General features: G+C 44.8%; 1 protein-coding gene across 1 annotated transcript in view; it reads left to right on the top strand.

Annotated features, from left to right (window-relative positions):
* Positions 1–723: 723 nt before the first annotated feature.
* zfyve26 (zinc finger, FYVE domain containing 26) overlaps positions 724–21,689 on the top strand; it is a 125,137-nt gene continuing 104,171 nt past the window's right edge. The window contains 7 exon segments of the mRNA XM_042325107.1: positions 724–1,025; positions 12,306–12,600; positions 13,196–13,355; positions 13,520–13,723; positions 13,793–14,102; positions 19,240–19,364; positions 20,292–20,456. Of these exon segments, the coding sequence (XP_042181041.1) occupies positions 12,410–12,600; positions 13,196–13,355; positions 13,520–13,723; positions 13,793–14,102; positions 19,240–19,364; positions 20,292–20,456 (1,155 nt within the window). The 5' untranslated portion in view covers positions 724–1,025; positions 12,306–12,409.

Below are 21,689 nucleotides of genomic sequence, written 5' to 3'. Positions count from 1 at the left end.
CCATTCCAATAAGGCATGACATAAGGTATAGATACAACATCCTGCTGAAACAAGGATCGTATCGCTCTGTTGTTGAATGGACCAAAAGAGAAACAAATCTTTCCTACTGATGAGTCAACAGGGTCAACAGAAGGTAGGCTCTGAGGGTCAGCTCTTGACATGTTCCTGAATAACATAGCAACACCTGAGGGAATGGCATCTAAAACAATTGCAAAATCTTTAGGTGTTACAGGGACCTTGTAAAGTGATAAGAATTCTTTATAACTGAGTAAAAGACCCTCTGCAAACCATGTCAGATCATCAGAATCGCAGCACAGGTGGTTGACGTCAACAGCCCTCATCGATTGTTCCTATTGAAATTCGACACGGGCTATGCATATTCATGAGGTTAGCGTCTCACTCTCCATTCAATTACAGGCGGTTGACGGTAAATTCGGTCAACACCCCTCATTGAATATTCAAGTTAGTATTCAAATACCGAGATGTATCCACCAATCGAAAGAGAGGAATAGGCGGGAGTTTAACAGACCGCTGTCCCGCTCTGTGGACAACGATTCCCATTGTTAGGGCGGAAACATAAGCATCTCGTCAGTATATCCAGTATCTCTGGGGTGTATTCATTACGTCTTTACAACGGAAACCGTTAAACGTTTAAGAAGCAAACGGAAGCGAACAGAGCAAACGCAATGAAAGGTGGAGGGACCTAACTGAATTTGTCCAGTAGAAACTTTCGTTTCTGTTGAACAATTATTTGCAACAATGGCAAAACAATTCGGAACAATTCAGAACTTTTTGCAACAGGCGTAACGTTTTGCAACAGAAGAAACGTAATGAATACACCCGTGGTATAGCCTGTCTCGCGCGAAGTTCTCTTTTAACCTTTGAACTGCAAGCGAAATCAGCTGATTTCGTCACATGACATAGCTCTCTAGCTTGGACACTGTGCGCTAAGCATAACAATTCGGAAGAGGGAAGAAATAACAGTGAAATATTATACAAAAGGAATACATTCACATCGATAGAAAGTAAGTCAATGTAAGTTAATTGTTTATTATGCATTGGTTGTTCTTGATCTAATCAGCATGATGTGTTTATGATTTAGTCGGTTTAACTTACGTCTTTCATGAATGCAATGCCGTTTCTTTTGACAGCTAAAGTTAGCTAGCTGGCTATTATTTGGATGATGCTTTTGCCATGTCAGTAATGTTGTCTCATGATGATATCGGTCGCGTTTCTTTTTAACAACACTCAAATAAGCACGAACCTTATTGTAAAAAAACATCTACACTGAACAAAAATATTTGCGCAACATGCAACAATTTCTAAGATTTTACTGAGTTACAGTTTATGTATGGAAATCCAGTCAATTGAAATAAATTCATTAGTCCCTAATCTATGGATTTCACATGACTGGGAATACAGATATGCATCTGTTGGTCACAGGTAGGGAGGGGGTTGTGGATCAGAAAACCAGTCAGTATCAGGTGCATTGGAGGCTCCTCCTTAGTGAATTTCATAAAAGTAAAATTGTAAAACATTAAAAAAGTGAACCTTATTAGACAAAACTATACTAAATATATTCACGTCACCAAATAATTGATGAAACACTACTTTTTGTACTAAAAGTCTACAGTAGCCTCAGCAGCACTCTGTAGGGTAGCACTATGGTGTAGTCAGAGGACAGCTAGTTTCCGTCCTCCTCTGAGTACATTGACTTCAGTACAAAACCTAGGAGGCTCATGGTTCTCACCCCCTTCCATAGACTTACACAGTAATTATGACAACTTCCCGGAGGATGTCCTCCAAACTATTAGAGCTCTTGCAGCATGAACTGACATGTTGTCTACCCAATCAAAGGATCGGTTAATTAATCTTGTACTGAAAGCATAAGCTACAGCTAGCTAGCACTGCAGTGCATAACATTTGGTGAGTAGTTGACTCAAAAAGAAAGACAATAGTTGAACAGTTTTGAACAAATGAATGGTGCCCGCCAGTGTAACTGCTAAACTGCTTACTGACTGTACACTGTAACACTACTTCATGATTATAGCAGGTTTACTAACACGTTAGTTCTATTAGCTATGTTGACTATGACGTTACTTTAGCTAATATGGTGACAACAATGTAGGCTGTGTGCAGCGGTTATGATATGGTTTGGCTTGGAAAGGTTTTTTTCGCTTGGTCACATACAGCTGATTTGCATTGAAGTTGACAAGCGAAGGGAAAAGGTGAGAGGAAGAGTGTGAATAGATGTGAGAGGGAATACCACGTGGCTCCTATGAAACTGAACTGTGTTTTATGCGTGATCAGTGGTGTATTCATTCTGCTGATTCTGTTGACAAATGTTTCTTAAACAGAAGGAAACGAAATAAACATACCTGAGTTTGTCCAATAAACTCTCGTTTGCAACTGTTGGACTAATAATTACACCCTAGATCAGCTAGATGCAGGCAAGAGTGTGCAAGGCAGTATTGAATGTGTCACTGTCTGTCACCTCAAATTATTCTTTCGACCTGTGTGCACCTACGTTGGAAACTTTCATTCATAGTCTAGGTTGTTTCAACCTCATGATGGGTATAGAGAACATTAGAGTATCACCTATTATCCTAAACCTATCGCTGTTACATTGAACTGGGTGAATATAAATGACAGTAACCTAAACCTATCACTGTTACATTGAACTGGGTGAATGGAATATGAATGACAGTAACCTAAACCTATCACTGTTACATTGAACTGGGTGAATGGAATATGAATGACAGTAACCTAAACCTATCACTGTTACATTGAACTGGGTGAATGGAATATGAATGACAGTAACCTAAACCTATCACTGTTACATTGAACTGGGTGAATGGAATATGAATGACAGTAACCTAAACCTATCACTGTTACATTGAACTGGGTGAATGGAATATGAATGACAGTAACCTAAACCTATCGCTGTTACATTGAACTGGGTGAATATAAATGACAGTAACCTAAACCTATCACTGTTACATTGAACTGGGTGAATGGAATATGAATGACAGTAACCTAAACCTATCACTGTTACATTGAACTGGGTGAATGGAATATGAATGACAGTCATCCAATATGCTGTGATAGAAATAAGGCCACACTCATGAAGAAAAAAAACATATTGTCCTCCCTCATCTTAAATGACACCGACGGCCACTAATCAGGTGTGACCACCATCTGCCTCACGCAGCTCGGCACGTCTACTTGGTGTGGAGTTGATCAGGCTGTTGATTGTGGCCTGTGGAACGTTGTCCCTCTCCTCTCCAATGGCCGTGCCAACTTGCTGTTTTATTGGCTGGAACTGGAAAACAAGCTGTCGTACACGTCAATCCAGAGCATCCCAAACATGCTCAACGGGTGACACGTCTGGTGAATGGCTGAATGGCACGAAAAGGGGCCTCGGCATCTTTTTTTATTGATATCTCTGTGCGTTCAAATTGTCATCAATAAAATTGAATTGTGTTTGTTTTATGTAGCTTATGCCTGCCCATACCATAACCCCACCGCCACAATGGGGCACTCTGTTCACAATGTTGACATCACAGCAAATCGCTCGCCCACACAACGCCATACACGTGGTCTGCGGTTGTGAGGCCGGTTGGACGCATTGCCAAATTATCTAATACGACATTGAAGGTGGGTTATGGTAGATAAATTAACATAACATTCTCTGCCAACTGCTCTGGTGTACATTCCTGCAGTCAGCATGCCAATTGCACGCTTCCTCAAAACTTCAGACATCTGTGGCTTTGTGTCGTGTGACAACTGCATAATAATGACCGACAGGCACTATTCGGTCTTATGTAGCAACACTTCATGTTGTGTTTTTTAAATGTTTTCATTTGGATAAAAGTAGAGACTCAGAGCTAGAAAATGCTATATCATACGCTACAGTTGAGGAACAAAGGGAAAGTCGTTCTGCTTTGAAAGTTGATCAACTTGTAAACTCACTTTGGAGAAAATGCCCCTTTTTAATGTTTTGGTACCTCCTGGAGAGCCCTTCTTTGTCTACACCCATTCAGCATCGTTCACACCCTCTTAAGCTTTAGCCCCACCCAATCAGCATCGTTCACACCCTCTTAAGCTTTAGCCCCACCCATTCAGCATCGTTCACACCCTCTTAAGCTTTAGCCCCACCCATTCAGCATCGTTCACATCCTCCTAAGCTTTAGCCCCACCCATTCAGCATCGTTCACATCCTCCTAAGCTTTAGCCCCACCCATTCAGCATCGTTCACATCCTCCTAAGCTTTAGCCCCACCCATTCAGCATCGTTCACATCCTCCTAAGCTTTAGCCCCACCCATTCAGCATCGTTCACATCCTCCTAAGCTTTAGCCCCACCCATTCAGCATCGTTCACATCCTCCTAAGCTTTAGCCCCACCCATTCAGCATCGTTCACACCCTCTTAAGCTTTAGCCCCACCCATCTCTTTAAGGATTCACGTGTCAGGCCATGTACTAAACAACCAAAGAGTTCAAGACTTAAGGCTGGTTTATACTACGGGTGTATTCATAAATTTAGTCTGGAGTGCCAGAGTGCACTCTGGGCATTCGTAAATTCAGAGGGTTTCGCTCTCGGAGCATTCAGAGCACACAACTGGACGCTCTGGCCAAGGAGTAGGGTTCAAATGGCTCTCCTGTGGAGTAGGGTTCAAATGGATCTCCTGTGGAGTAGGGTTCAAATGGCTCTCCTGTGGTGTAGGGTTCAAATGGATCTCCTGTGGAGTAGGGTTCAAATGGATCTCCTGTGGAGTAGGGTTCAAATGGATCTCCTGTGGAGTAGGGTTCAAATGGATCTCCTGTGGAGTAGGGTTCAAATGGATCTCCTGTGGAGTAGGGTTCAAATGGATCTCCTGTGGAGTAGGGTTCAAATGGATCTCCTGTGGAGTAGGGTTCAAATGGCTCTCCTGTGGAGTAGGGTTCAAATGGATCTCCTGTGGAGTAGGGTTCAAATGGATCTCCTGTGGAGTAGGGCTCAAATGGATCTCCTGTGGAGTAGGCCTCAAATGGATCTCCTGTGGAGTAGGCCTCAAATGGATCTCCTGTGGAGTAGGGTCAAAGGCCTCAAATGGATCTCCTGTGGAGTAGGCCTCAAATGGATCTCCTGTGGAGTAGGCCTCAAATGGATCTCCTGTGGAGTAGGCCTCAAATGGCTCTCCTGTGGAGTAGGCCTCAAATGGCTCTCCTGTGGAGTAGGCCTCAAATGGCTCTCCTGTGGAGTAGGCCTCAAATGGCTCTCCTGTGGAGTAGGCCTCAAATGGCTCTCCTGTGGAGTAGGGTTCAAATGGCTCTCCTGTGGAGTAGGCCTCAAATGGCTCTCCTGTGGGTAGGGTATGGATCTCCCTCAAATGGCTCTCCTGTGGAGTAGGCCTCAAATGGCTCTCCTGTGGAGTAGGGTTCAAATGGATGGCTCTCCTGTGGAGTAGGGTTCAAATGGATGGCTCTCCTGTGGAGGGTAGGGTTCAAATGGATGGCTCTCCTGTGGAGTAGGGTTCAAATGGATGGCTCTCCTGTGGAGTAGGGTTCAAATGGATGGCTCTCCTGTGGAGTAGGGTTCAAATGGATGGCTCTCCTGTGGAGGAGGGTTCAAATGGATGGCTCTCCTGTGGAGTAGGGTTCAAATGGATGGCTCTCCTGTGGAGTAGGGTTCAAATGGATGGCTCTCCTGTGGAGTAGGGTTCAAATGGATGGATGGCTCTCCTGTGGAGGGTTCAAATAGGGTTCAAATGGATGGCTCTCCTGTGGAGTAGGGTTCAAATGGATGGCTCTCCTGTGGAGGTAGGGTTCAAAATGGATGGCTCTCCTGTGGAGGTAGGGTTCAAAATGGATGGCTCTCCTGTGGAGTAGGGTTCAAATGGATGGCTCTCCTGGAGGGTTCAAATGGATGGCTCTCCTGTGGAGTAGGGTTCAAATGGATGGCTCTCCTGTGGAGTAGGGTTCAAATGGATGGCTCTCCTGTGGAGTAGGGTTCAAATGGATGGCTCTCCTGTGGAGTAGGGTTCAAATGGATGGCTCTCCTGTGGAGTAGGGTTCAAATGGATGGCTCTCCTGTGGAGTAGGGTTCAAATGGATGGCTCTCCTGTGGAGTAGGGTTCAAATGGATGGATCTCCTGTGGAGTAGGGTTCAAATGGATGGATCTCCTGTGGAGTAGGGTTCAAATGGATGGATCTCCTGTGGAGTAGGGTTCAAATGGATGGCTCTCCTGTGGAGTAGGGTTCAAATGGATGGCTCTCCTGTGGAGTAGGGTTCAAATGGATGGCTCTCCTGTGGAGTAGGGTTCAAATGGATGGCTCTCCTGTGGAGTAGGGTTCAAATGGATGGCTCTCCTGTGGAGTAGGGTTCAAATGGATCTCCTGTGGAGTAGGGTTCAAATGGATCTCCTGTGGAGTAGGGCTGAAATGGATCTTCTGTGGAGTAGGGCTCAAATGGATGGCTCTCCTGTGGAGTAGGGCTCAAATGGATGGCTCTCCTGTGGAGTAGGGTTCAAATGGATGGCTCTCCTGTGGAGTAGGGTTCAAATGGATGGCTCTCCTGTGGAGTAGGGTTCAAATGGATTTCCTGTGGAGTAGGGTTCAAATGGATCTCCTGTGGAGTAGGGTTCAAATGGATCTCCTGTGGAGTAGGGTTCAAATGGATCTCCTGTGGAGTAGGGCTCAAATGGATCTCCTGTGGAGTAGGGCTCAAATGGATCTCCTGTGGAGTAGGGCTCAAATGGATCTCCTGTGGAGTAGGGCTCAAATGGATGGATCTCCTGTGGAGTAGGGCTCAAATGGATGGATCTCCTGTGGAGTAGGGCTCAAATGGATGGCTCTCCTGTGGAGTAGGGCTCAAATGGATCTCCTGTGGAATAGGGCTCAAATGGATCTCCTGTGGAGTAGGGCTCAAATGGATCTCCTGTGGAGTAGGGCTCAAATGGATGGCTCTCCTGTGGAGCAGGGCTCAAATGGATCTCCTGTGGAGCAGGGCTCAAATGGATCTCCTGTGGAGTAGGGCTCAAATGGATCTCCTGTGGAGTAGGGCTCAAATGGATCTCCTGTGGAGTAGGGCTCAAATGGCTCTCCTGTGGAGTAGGGCTCAAATGGCTCTCCTGTGGAGTAGGGCTCAAATGGCTCTCCTGTGGAGTAGGGTTCAAATGGCTCTCCTGTGGAGTAGGGTTCAAATGGATCTCCTGTGGAGTAGGGTTCAAATGGATCTCCTGTGGAGTAGGGTTCAAATGGATCTCCTGTGGAGTAGGGTTCAAATGCATCTCCTGTGGAGTAGGGTTCAAATGGATCTCCTGTGGAGTAGGGTTCAAATGGATCTCCTGTGGAGTAGGGTTCAAATGGATCTCCTGTGGAGTAGCGACGCCCGACATATGCCTAGTTTCCTGAAACGAGTCGCATTTTAAAATGAATTTTTATTGTCCCCAGCACAATGATTGCAGTTTCTACTGGTCGTTGTTTTCAGGCTGGTTGTATTGGTGCTAGCTAGGAACCAAGCTAAAGCTAGCTACCCCAGAAGTTGTGGTCGAACAAATGATGCTTTATTACCAACGCGGTATTGTAAACGCATCGTTCGTGGCCGTTGTTTGCTTGTTTGCAGACTTTTTTTGTACAGCTTTGACAGCGCTACTGTGTCTTTTTTGACATGTAAAGACCCAAACGGAGTTCCATAGGGTTAGGTATGTCATGAAGCTAATAGCAGTGACGCTATTACTGTGTAACTCCGGTAGGGCAACATCTGAAAAATAGCGCACTTGGTAGCGTGTACCCGGTGCTCGACCAGTCGGCGAAAGCCAACATCACCCTCGGCAGAGAACGGTTGATTGGTCAAGGGCAACGACTTCCATTTATCTTGGCGTTAATGGATTTCGCCCTTTTGAGTTGTCTCGCTGAAAATATTCTTACTCTTTCAAATGACTGCCCGGCTTGTTGACTGCTCAATCCCAACAGCAGACGTTGTGGACTAGGTTAGGAATGCTGTGTTGCACGTGCAGCGCAAACTTTTACGTGGCGTCATAACGTCATGTACCTACGTTATATATTGACATCCGGTTTTTAACATCGGCGTTAAGCATCAGGCCCGATACCGATGTTGGCATTTTTATCTAATATCTGCCGATTCCGATATGTTCACCGACATATTGTGCATCCTTAATGTAAACCGATGAAAATTCGCAAATCAACTCTATTGGAGGTACACAAACACAATCCCCGCCTCGTCATGAGCTGTCAAGTCGTTACCGAAAAGCACATTGAGGATTTTTAAGAGGGTCGTTAGTTTTATGAGTATTTTCTGTGCTAAAATAGCTACAATTTTAGACGGCAGATTAAAACAAGACTAGTGACCATTGGATAAAACATTTTTTTGGGGGGGTGATTGACAAAATTCATAGGTGAAACAGTTTTTTATTAAGTTTGCAATTAATTGCTCTCACGTGCAAGTTTCTGTCCATTTAAGAATCAATGTGCTACCTTTTGTAGCATTTCTGATAATGCTTGTGTCTTTTTAGCTAAATCTCATTCTGTCTAACTGGGCCAGCCACTCGGTTGCCCAGCCACTCGGTTGCCCAGCAACTCAACAAACAGCTCACTGCCTGCATCAGCTAGTCTGTTGGTTTACAAGCTGAGGTTAACCATGAAATGCATTGGGGCTGTCCCCGACTGAGAGTCGTCTAGTTCTTTTTCCCAATCGATTGGTCGAAATGTTTAACCTTATTTTTCCATATATAGACAGTGTTTGAATAAAACCAACTACTTACAGAGCATTCGGAAAATATTCAGACCCCTTGACTTTCTCCACATTTTGTTACGTTACAGCATTTTTCTAAAATGTATTCAATTGTTTTTTTCCCTCATCAATCTACACACAATACCCCATAATGACATCACAATACCCCATAATGACATCACAACACCCTATAATGACATCACAATACCCTATAATGACATCACAATACCCCATAATGACATCACAATACCCCATAATGACATCACAATACCCCATAATGACATCACAATACCCCATAATGACATCACAATACCCCATAATGACAAAGCAAAAACAGGTTTTTAGAAATGTTTGCAAATGTATAAAACATGTCTAACTGAAAAATCACATTTACATAAGTATTCAGACCCTTTACTCAGTACTTTGTTGAAGCACCTTTTGCAGCGATTACAGCCTCGAGTCTTCTTGGGTGGGATTCTACAAGCTCGGTACACCTGTATTTGGGGAGGTTCTCCCATTCTTCTCTGCAGATCCTCTCAAGCTCTGTCAGATTGAATGGGGAGCGTCACTGACAGCTATTTTCAGGTCTCTCCAGAGATGTTCGATCGGGTTGAAGTCCGGGCTCTGGCTGGTCCACTCAAGGACATTCCGAGACTTTTCCCAAAGCCACTCATGCGTTGTCTTGACTGTGTCCTTAGGGTCGTTGTGCTGTTGGAAGGTGAACCTTCACCCCAGTCTGAGAACCTGCTCCAGAGCACTCAGGATGTCAATAAAGTTGTCAACATCTCAAGGGTGATCAATGGAAACAAGATGCACCTGAGCTCAATTTCGAGTCTCATAGCAAAGGGTCTGAATACTTATGTAAATAAGGTATTTTTTATTTTTAAAACATTTGCAAAAATGTCTAAAAACATGTTTTCACTTTGTCATTATGGAGTATGGTGATGTCATTATGGGGTATGGTGATGTCATTATGGAGTATTGTGATGTCATTATGGAGTATTGTGATGTCATTATGGAGTATTGTGATGTCATTATGGAGTATGGTGATGTCATTATGGAGTATGGTGATGTCATTATGGAGTATGGTGATGTCATTATGGAGTATGGTGATGTCATTATGGAGTATTGTGATGTCATTATGGGGTATTGTGTGTAGTTTGATGAGGAAAAATAATACTTTAATCAATTTTAGAATAAGTCTGTAACTTAACAAAATGTGGAAAAAGTCCAGGGGTCTGAATATTTTCCAAATTCCCTGTATGTGTTTAGATATAGGCCTATTGTAAATGTGTATTATTGTAGCGTCAACATCTTTATTGCAAAAAAATAAATACAAATACACATCTTTGAGTTAACGTTTAACTTGATCCATTGATCCGCACGGCAATTGATGATAAAACGGGACTATGTTTGCAAAACATGCCTATGTCAATATTACACAGGTAAGCTAATGGTTACATCAACCAGGAATGCAGACAGGCTGGCTCATTATATCTGGTATGAGAGACTGTGTCAAACACAGTACGGACCAAGAAAATAATGTTTTATATATATGTATGTGTATATATATATATATATATGTATATATATATCTATATATAGATATGTATATATATGTATATATAGATATGTATGTATAGATATAGATATATATATGTATGTATATATATATCCATAATGACATCACCATACCCCATAATGACATCACCATACCCCATAGATATATAGATATATATATATGTATATATATACAGATATGTATACAGATATGTGTGTGTTTTCTAAATGACTTGTATTGCTAAAATAAATGTTTAAGGAAATACAGACAGGCACCACGTTACTACAAGACAAAATGGCTGATGGTCTTGTAAATATAAAAGCAAAGCTTGCTTTCATGTAAATAAAAATAAAAAACAAGCTGTGTGTGTGGGGTGTGTGGAAAATCCAATACGTTACCGTTTTTAAATCACATTATTGTGTAAACAATTCCTCTAAGAGTATGAATTCGGTTGTTTTGAGAAGGTTTGAATCCTAAGAAACCTGCCTACACATTGTTCAGAGAACAATAGACCAACATAGCTACTGTAGAGCATGGGTGGAGTAGGCATTGTGGTGCTGTAAAACCTTGGTAGAGCATGGGTGGAGTAGGCATTGTGGTGCTGTTAAACCTTGGTAGAGCATGGGTGGAGTAGGTATTGTGGTGCTGTTAAACCTTGGTAGAGCATGGGTGGAGTAGGCATTGTGGTGCTGTAAAACCTTGGTAGAGCATGGGTGGAGTAGGTATTGTGGTGCTGGAAAACCTTGGTAGAGCATGGGTGGAGTAGGTATTGTGGTGCTGGAAAACCTTGGTAGAGCATGGGTGGAGTAGGTATTGTGGTGCTGTAAAACCTTGGTAGAGCATGGGTGGAGTAGGTATTGTGGTGCTGGAAAACCTTGGTAGAGCATGGGTGGAGTAGGCATTGTGGTGCTGTAAAACCTTGGTAGAGCATGGGTGGAGTAGGCATTGTGGTGCTGTAAAACCTTGGTAGAGCATGGGTGGAGTAGGCATTGTGGTGCTGTAAAACCTTGGTAGAGCATGGGTGGAATAGGCATTGTGGTGCTGTAAAACCTTGGTAGAGCATGGGTGGAGTAGGTATTGTGGGGCTGTAAAACCTTGGTAGAGCATGGGTGGAGTAGGCATTGTGGTGCTGTTAAACCTTGGTAGAGCATGGGTGGAGTAGGCATTGTGGTGCTGTTAAACCTTGGTAGAGCATGGGTGGAGTAGGTATTGTGGGGCTGTAAAACCTTGGTAGAGCATGGGTGGAGTAGGTATTGTGGTGCTGGAAAACCTTGGTAGAGCATGGGTGGAGTAGGTATTGTGGTGCTGGAAAACCTTGGTAGAGCATGGGTGGAGTAGGTATTGTGGTGCTGGAAAACCTTGGTAGAGCATGGGTGGAGTAGGCATTGTGGGGCTGTAAAACCTTGGTAGAGCATGGGTGGAGTAGGCATTGTGGTGCTGTAAAACCTTGGTGGAGTAGGCATTGTGGTGCTGTAAAACCTTGGTGGAGTAGGCATTGTGGTGCTGTAAAACCTGGGTAGAGCATGGGTGGAGTAGGCATTGTGGTGCTCATGAATTTTCCATCCAGACCAATGCCTACCTCTCACTTAAAACACTGTTAAAACATTTTTTTAATAGGGAATAGGGTACTGGTGAAATGCAGAGCACTATGTAGTGAATAGGAAGTATATTGCCATTTGGGATACAGCTCTACTCTTCCTTATCATTCATGTTACAGTTGGGGATGGCCTTTAAAAAAAAAAAAAAAAATATATATATATATATAAAAAAACAAAAACATTATGACTCTGTGGTCCTCTAGCAGAACGCTCGACTCTCTTTATATAAGAGAATGAAGTTGAGCGTTTCTCAGCTCGTGGTCCTCTGTGCCTGGAACCTGCAACACCAAGGGTCGTGGGTTCAATTCCCGCAGGTGCCAGCCATATGAAAAAAAAAATGTATGTCTTTTTTAAATTTTTTAGATAAAAGCATCTCTTAGACGTTAACTGATAAAATCCTGTATTTTATCCCAGCTCCTAGTTATTACTCCTCCCCCTGCCATGCCGTGAAAGACGGGGGGGTGAACCCTTGACCCTGAGGTGACCAGACTGTGATTAAACCAGAGGAGGAGACGGACATGCACCCGTACGGCTGCGAGGCAGAGACCTCCCTACAGGAGCTGTTTGATTTCTTCACTCGGTGTCTGCAGAATGCGGAGTGGGAACTGGCTGGAGCCTGTGTGCCTCAGCTGTGTGACGCTGGAGGAGAAGTGTCACAACGGCTACGGGACATCATCAAGGCCATCATCACCTACCCTTACCCGCTAGAGTGAGTTAGGCTGCTTACCTGGAGGAGGGAGGAGGAGGGAGGAGAGGGAGGAGGAGGAGGAGGAGGAGGGAGAGGGAGGACCAGGGGGAGGAGGAGGATGACCAGGAGGAGGATGACCAGGAGGAGGATGACCAGGAGGAGGATGACCAGGGGGAGGAGGAGGATGACCAGGGGGAGGAGGAGGAGGACCAGGGGGAGGAGGAGGAGGACCAGGACCAGGGGGGAGGAGGACCAGGGGGGAGGAGGACCAGGGGGAGGAGGACCAGGGGGAGGAGGAGGAGGAGGAGGAGGAGGACCAGGGGGAGGAGGAGGAGGATGAGGGGGAGGGGGGGGAGAGGGAGGACGAGGGGGGGAGGAGAAGGAGGACGAGGGGGGAGGAGGAGAAGGAGGACAACAAGGGGGAGGAGGAGGAGGAGGAGGGGGAGGGGGAGGAGGGAGGAGGAGAGAGGGGGGGGAGGAGGAGAGAGGGGGAGGAGGAGGATGTTTTGGTGGAGAGAAATGCTGAAACATTGTTTTTGTGTTCCTGGTAGTTTTGGGTTGTAATTGATTAGCCAATATCAATTGGTTATATAATTATCTTTTGTGTGTATTGTAGATGGGAGAGTGTGGGCAGCCCTCACAAACTGGCCTGGCTTTGGCTTCAAGTCCTGGAGAAATGGACCAAGGAAGAGGTTTCTGTTTCAGTCAGGAGAGAACTAGAGTTCCTGCTGCTTCTAGAGGAGCTAGGAGACGAGGTGCCAGAGACAACGCTCAAGGTTTATACTTCTTATTTTCCAAAAAAGAAAAAAATGGACAAGGACAACATTTTATAGAGATCATAAAGTTAATTTCAACAATTACGGCTATTGATACAAAACCATAAGGTTAGTTTCAAGTTAATATTATAGAGTATATTTTTTAATATGTTCATCGTCCTCAGGAACTCCACCAGGCCTTCCTAACCACCCAGTCGGAGGAGAGAAAGGGATCAGGGGTCCCAGGGGCGGGCGATGCTCAGAGTCCAGGGATAGAGACCTGTCTCGAGGCCTTGTTGGATCAGAAGAGACCCAGAGTGGCCCAGGCTCTGGTTAGCTTCCTGGAGGACCACCCCAGGAGTGTTAACACAGGGAACCACATCCTACAGGTAGCTTTTAATTGTAATTGTTTTACCCCCCCAGGGTTTATATCAAATGTATTATTATTTCTATTAAAGGACACATTCATCAGATACCTGATGGAGAGAGTGGAGCATCTTGGTCCAGGCTCAGAGAAGATGGAGGGCTGGGCGGAGGAGATGTGTGCGGTCCTAGCCCTGATGCCCCTGAGGTCGGAGCGAGGTGGAGGAGGCGGGGTGGAGGCCCTGTGTGAGGCCCTGTGGAGGGCCAGACACGGGCCCCTGAGAGAAGAGAGGGTCCTGAGCTCCCTGCTACGGCCCCGCTGCCACACCTTGCTCTCCCATTACTGCTCTACAGCACTCAGGCTGCACAGAGACGGACTACTGAGAGAGACTCCCAGCACCCAGGGTGAGGATGGACTTTTTTACTTACGTATAATTTACCTGAAACCTAAAAGGGGCAGTCTGCTGTTCAAACAACAACAACAACAACATCCATGAGATCAACAGTATAGTTACAACCATGTTTTGAAAATGTGTTTGTTTACAATTGCGTTGTTTACAAACAGTGAATCCAAAAACAAGCTTATTGTCTGCCGAGATCAAATCAGGGAGGGTTTACTGTTGATCTCCGTCTGTTCATCCGTACGTTAGATGAAATCAGGGAGGATACTGTACATCGGTCTCCGTTCGTACGTTAGTCACACACGATATCTCAGATACGGCACTAGCCCCGATTTAAAAAATAAAATAAAAAGTTTTTGACGAAACTTGGGTGAAAGATGCGTCTTTCCATAGGTGTCCGGCATTTTCAAAACTTATACCGATTTGGCCTTAGGCGGGAGCTATATTAATCAACTGAAACGTGTGAGTCACACCAGAGAGGAAGAAGAGAAGAGAGAGGGATAACTTGGCCCAAAATCTGTCTTCTACTAATCTGTCTTTTTTCTTATCTTTTTTCCTCTGCTCATCAATCCAGGAGTTTATGTACGGAGGTCAATGACTGTTAGTTGAATTCGGTTAATAAAATTGTAATGGGTAATTTACTTTAATGGAAGTTTCATCGTGTTTAGGTTGTTACGAGTGTACTGATAAATGGGTCATGTGACGTCCCGGCAACTTTGATAAAAAGAAAAATACTAAAAAAATATCGGAGTTGTACCTGTTGTTCACACGCATGTCTGCCCTCTCATTGGCTAGAATGGTCCCACACGATCTTGCCTTCTGACTGCCTTCTCGTCCGAGTACCGGTCTATTTAGCTGGCATTCCTCTCATTCTAACTCCTTGCCTTTTACCAAAGAGTCTTTTGGAACGTGACATGGACTGCGGTTAAAACTCACCAAAGACACTCCCTCGTCCACTTACCCTCCTCGCCTTGTGCCCTTGGGGGAGGGGGGGGCCTTATTTGTCATCGGTCCAAATGATTAGCCAAGCAAGGGAAGTTTGCATCACAAGCCCATTGTTTTTGAATGGAGTTTTGTCGAGTGTACAATTATGTTCACTTCGGGGCCTGAAACGTCCCATAATTCAATCTGCTAAGAAAAGTCAGCCAAAATGTAAAACCTCGACATCAAAATGGAGACAACATACGAATGTAAATAAGTTAGAAATGGTGCTACGAATGCACATGACGGCACAAGCACGTCTCGTAAAAAGTAATGATGTTTTTGATTTGTTTATCTTTTGGAAATTGTAGAAATAAAAATGTTTCCTTCTTCAGAAGTTCCAGCTAGGCAGACTAACGTTAGTTAGCTAATTAATTTGCTAGCTGTCATACAGTAGGCATATATTTAATAATGATATAGTTAATATAAGTAGACATGTAATCTTAATGAACTGTAATGCATATAAACCAAGGGGCTGGGGAGGGGACATGTTTACTATTGCCTTGTATTACATTTCTGATTGGGTACGACCGGTAAACTATGATCATGAGGTATTTATGCGTTATATTTTTCAAGAATCAATGGCTATCATTCATTTAAAAGTAAAAAAAAAATTTTTTTTAGTAAATCACAGATTTGCTTTTAAATGTAACTTTTACAAAATGCCACATTGTTTATAGGGTAAGGATTTTTTAATTTTTAATTTATTTTAATTTTACCTTTATTTTACTAGGCAAGTCAGTTAAGAACAAATTCTTATTTTCAATGATGGCCTAGGAACAGTGGGTTAACTGCCTGTTCAGGGGCAGAACGACAGATTTGTACCTTGTCAGCTCGGGATTAGAACTTGCAACCTTTTGGTTACTAGTCCAACGCTCTAACCACTAGGCTACCCTTCCGCCCCGGGCGGCAGGGTAGCTGGATTACCAGTCTATGGACAAAGTATGACAGCAATCCATGCTTTAGTTTAGTTTCCCCCGGCAGTGTTTCCACATGCTAATGTTTTAGCTTTTGTGGAACAAATCCCATTCTAGTCATGGGATCGATATTAGCATTTTTTGCGCGCATCATGTCCAAATAATCCGAAAGTATCTAAAATTGATTGTGAAGCTCAACAAAGTAACTTAGAGATATATTGAACATGATGTGCGAGAAATGCTAATATTGGTCCCATGACTTGAATGGGATTTGTGCCACAAAAGCTAAAACGTTAGCATGTGGAAACAGTGCCAGGGAAACTTGGATTGCTGTCATACCTTGTCTATAGACCACTTACACACTAAGGAAACCAATATGTCATTTCGTAATTTGGGTGAACTATCCCTTTAACTTTACTTTACACAAACGTTACTTTACACAAACTCTACTTTACACAAACTCTACTTTACACAAACTCTACTTTACACAAACTCTACTTTACACAAACGTTACTTTACACAAACTCTACTTTACACAAACTCTACTTTACACAAACTCTACTTTACACAAAACTTTACACAAACTTTACACAAACGTTACTTTACACAAACGTTACTTTACACAAACGTTACTTTACACAAACGTTACTTTACACAAACGTTACTTTACACAAACGTTACTTTACACAAACTCTACTTTACACAAACTCTACTTTACACAAACTTTACTTTATCAGGTTTATTTGACAGAGACCAAAGCGCATTGATCAATTTCTGGCCTTGTTCTTTAACAGTTATCTTACAGTTGTGTGTAGAGGAGAAATATGTTTTTAAACATGTTTATATAGCTAGTTCCTTAACGGTTATGAATGTAGGCTATGTGTAGGCTGTAGAGGAGGAGGATTTGTTACGATGTAACGTTGACAGTACAGCTGCTGTTACTGTATGTTAACACTATATACTGTATATTGACGCTATATGTGCTGTGCATTGACCCTATGTGCTGTGTACAAAATCAAATCAAATCAAATTTTATTTGTCACATACACATGGTTAGCAGATGTTAATGCGAGTGTAGCGAAATGCTTGTGCTTCTAGTTCCGACAATGCAATGTACTGACCCTATGTGCTGTGCACTGACCCTATGTGCTGTGTACTGACCCTATGTGCTGTGTACTGACCCTATGTGCTGTGTACTGACCCTATGTGCTGTGTACTGACCCTATGTGCTGTGCACTGCCCCTATGTGCTGTGCATTGACCCTATGTGCTGTGTACTGACCCTATGTGCTTGTGGCGGCAGGGTAGCCTAGTGGTTAGAGCGTTGGAATAGTAACCGGAAGGTTGCAAGTTCAAATCCCCGAGCTGACAAGGTACAAATCTGTCGTTCTGCCCCTGAACAGGGCCGTCATTGAAAATAAGAATTCGTTCTTAACTGACTTAGTTAAATAAAGGTAAACTAAAATATGCTGTATATTGACCCTATATACTGTGTGTCAATACTGTTTATAAAATATAGTATTAGCTCACTGTAAATGCATAGTGAAATATTTCTGATGCAACGTATCGAAAGGCCATTGTTTTACACAGTATTTCTCTCTCTTTAGGCTATAGTGGCCAATCCTCTAGTTGTTGAGACACCCCTGCCCGAGGGAAGAACAAAGCACAACCATGTTTATGTATCTCTACAGTCTCCCATTTTGTTATGAAATGGATGGTTTTGTCAAAAAAAAAATTGTATGGTTGTACCTCTGGTATGGTTGTACCTCTGGTATGGTTGTACCTCTGGTATGGTTGTACCTCTGGTTGTACCTCTGGTATGGTTGTACCTCTGGTTGTACCTCTGGTGTGGTTGTACCTCTGGTTGTACCTCGGGTATGGTTGTACCTCTGGTTGTACCTCTGGTTGTACCTCTGGTATGGTTGTACCTCTGGTTGTACTGGTTGTACCTCTGGTTTTACCTCTGGTATGGTTGTACCTCTGGTTGTACCTCTGGTATGGTTGTACCTCTGGTTGTACCTCTGATTGTACCACTGGTGTGGTTGTACCACTGGTATGGTTGTACCTCTGGTATGGTTGTACCTCTGGTATGGTTGTACCTCTGGTATGGTTGTACCTCTGGTTGTACCTCTGGTTGTACCTCTGGTTGTACCTCTGGTATGGTTGTACCTCTGGTTGTACCTCTGGTTGTACCTCTGGTTGTACCTCTGGTATGGTTGTACCTCGGGTTGTACCTCGGGTATGGTTGTACCTCTGGTTGTACCTCTGGTTGTACCTCTGGTTGTACCTCTGGTTGTACCTCGGGTATGGTTGTACCTCGGGTATGGTTGTACCTCTGGTTGTACCTCTGGTATGTACCTCTGGTATGGTTGTACCTCTGGTTGTACCTCTGGTATGGTTGTACCTCTGGTTGTACCTCTGGTTGTACCTCTGGTATGGTTGTACCACTGGTACCTCTGGTGTACCTCTGGTTGTACCACTGGTATGGTTGTACTCTCTCTGGTATGGTTGTACCTCTGGTATGGTTGTACCTCTGGTTGTACCTCTGGTATGGTTGTACCTCGGGTATGGTTGTACCTCTGGTTGTACCTCTGGTTGTACCTCGGGTATGGTTGTACCTCGGGTTGTACCTCGGGTATGGTTGTACCTCTGGTTGTACCTCTGGTTGTACCTCTGGTATGGTTGTACCTCTGGTTGTACCTCTGGTATGGTTGTACCTCTGGTTGTACCTCTGGTTGTACCTCTGGTATGGTTGTACCTCTGGTATGGTTGTACTCTGGTCTGGTTGTACCTCTGGTTGTACCTCTGGTTGTACCTCTGGTTGTACCTCTGGTATGGTTGTACCTCTGGTTGTACCTCGGGTATGGTTGTACCTCGGGTATGGTTGTACCGGGTATGGTTGTACCTCTGGTATGGTTGTACCTCTGGTATGGTTGTACCTCTGGTTGTACCTCTGGTTGTACCTCTGGTATGGTTGTACCTCTGGTTGTACCTCTGGTTGTACCTCTGGGTACCTCTGGTTGTACCTCTGGTTGTACCTCTGGTTGTACCTCTGGTATGGTTTTACCTCTGGTTGTACCTCAGGTATGGTTTTACCTCTGGTTGTACCTCTGGTTGTACCTCTGGTTGTACCTCTGGTTGTACCTCGGGTAAGGGGTATCAACAACGTGGAAGCCTTGCCGCTAGCCTTCTTTTTTTTCTTTGAACCTTTTTTTCCCGCCTTTTCCTCCCCCCTTCATCCCAGTGGATCTTCCTGAAGCGGAGAAGTTACTGCTGGGCTTGTGTTGTCATGGGGACCGGCCTTCCGTCTGGAAAACCATTTACTTTGAGTGCCTTAGCAGCGGCAAGCACTTCCTTGAACGAGTCCTGGTGAGTGTAATATGTGTAATAGTGTATAATAGTGTTTAATAGTGTGTAATATGGTGTGTAATAGTGTGTAATATGGTGTGTAATAGTGTGTAATAGTGTGTAATAGTGTGTGTAATATGGTGTGTAATAGTGTGTAATAGTGTGTGATATGGTGTGTAATGGTGTGTAATAGTGTTTAATAGTGTGTAATAGTGTGCAATAGTGTGCAATAGTGTGTAATAGTGTTTAATATGGTGTGTAATAGTGTGTAATAGTGTGTAATAGTGTGTAATAGTGTGTAATGGTGTGTAATGGTGTGTAATAGTGCGTAATAGTGTGTAATAGTGCGTAATAGTGTGTAATAGTGTGTAATAGTGTGTAATATGGTGTGTAATGGTGCGTAATAGTGCGTAATGGTGCGTAATAGTGCGTAATAGTGTGTAATAGTGTGTGTAATGGTGTGTAATAGTGTGTAATAGTGTGTAATATGGTGTGTAATAGTGTGTAATGGTGTGTAATATGGTGTGTAATATGGTGTGTAATAGTGCGTAATAGTGTGTGTAATGGTGTGTAATGGTGTGTAATGGTGTGTAATGGTGTGTAATAGTGCGTAGTAGTGCGTAGTAGTGCATAATATGCGTAATACTGTGTAATAGTGTGTAATAGTGTGTAATAGTGAGTAATAGTGTGTAATAGTGTGTGATAGTGAGTAATAGCGTGTAATATCAACACAGGTACTGTAACTATTGTCATCCTGATATCAACAGGTACTATATGAGATGAGTTCCTTGCATATAAGACACCTTTTCTGTTTTTGGCTGTAACTAAAATGGCACCCTATTCCCTATATAGTGCACTCGGGCTCTGGTCAAATGTTGTGTACTATATAGGGATTAGGGTGCCATTTTGTGACACGGCCTCAGTCATAGCCCCACTTTTCCCCCTCAGGTGACTGCTCTGGACCTGGTGAAGAGGGAGGAGTTCTGTAGGCTAGAGGACCTTCTGAAGGGGGAGTTCCAGCCTCTGTCTCGCCTCCTGCTACTCCTGGGGTGGACCCAGTGCCAAAGCCTGCTCTCAGCTCAGACCCTGCTACGCCTCCTACACCACGACCAGGTTAGGCCTCATACACCACGACCAGCTTAGGCCTCATACACCACAACCAGGACAGGTTTCCTTCACCACGACCAGGCAAGGCCTCCTACCCCACGACAGGCCTCCTACACTACGACCAGGTTAGGCCCTCTCAGCTTAGACCCTGCTACGCCTCCTACCCCACGACCAGGTTAGGCCCCCTACCCCACGACAGGCCTCCTACACCATGACCTACCCCACGATCAGGTTAGGCCTCCTACACCACGACAGGCCTCCTACCCCAGGATGAGGTTAGGCCTCCTACCCCAGGACCAGGTTAGGCCTCCTACCCCAGGACCAGGTTAGGCCTCCTACCCCAGGACCAGGTTAGGCCTCCTACCCCAGGACCAGGTTAGGCTTCCTACCCCAGGACCAGGTTAGGCCAACTACCCCAGGACCAGGTTAGGCCTCCTACCCCAGGACCAGGTTAGGCCTCCTACCCCAGGACCAGGTTAGGCCTCCTACCCCAGGACCAGGTTAGGCCTCCTACCCCAGGACCAGGTTAGGCCTCCTTCCCCAGGACCAGGACAGGCCTCCTTCACCACGACCAAGCTAGGCCTCCTACACCACGACAGGCCTCCTACACCACAACCAGGTTATGCCCTCTCAGCTTAGACCCTGCTACGTCTCCTACCCCACGACCAGGTTAGGTCTCCTACCCCACGACAGGCCTCCTACACCAGGACCAGGTTAGGCCTCCTACACCACGACCAGGTTAGGCCCTCTCAGCTTAGACCCTGCTACGCCCCCTACCCCACGACCAGGTTAGGCTTCCTACCCCACGACCAGGTTAGGCCTCCTACACTACGACAGGCCTCCTACCCCAGGACCAGGTTAGGCCTACTACACCACGACCAGGTTAGGCCTCCTACCCCCCCATGACCTACACCACGACCAGGTTAGGCCTCCAAGCCTCCCACAAGGACCAGGTTAGGCCTACACCTGACCCCAAGATCAGGTTAGGCCTCCTTCACCCCCACGACCAGGTTAGGCCTCCTACCCCACGACCAGGTTAGGCCTCTACCCAATGACCCCCAACGACCAGGTTAGGCCCTCTACCCCTGACCTACCCCACGACCAGGTTAGGCCTCCTACCCCATGACCCCACGACCAGGTTAGGCCTCCTACACCACGACCAGGTTAGGCCTCCTACACCACGACAAGCCTCCTACACAAGGACCAGGTTAGGCCTCCTACACCATGACCTACCCCAAG

Source organism: Oncorhynchus tshawytscha, linkage group LG08 (genome assembly GCF_018296145.1).
Source record: "Oncorhynchus tshawytscha isolate Ot180627B linkage group LG08, Otsh_v2.0, whole genome shotgun sequence".
Classification (NCBI taxonomy): Eukaryota; Metazoa; Chordata; class Actinopteri; order Salmoniformes; family Salmonidae; genus Oncorhynchus; species Oncorhynchus tshawytscha.
Note: the sequence above shows the minus strand (reverse complement) of the source record. Positions and strands in the feature narration are given on the sequence as shown.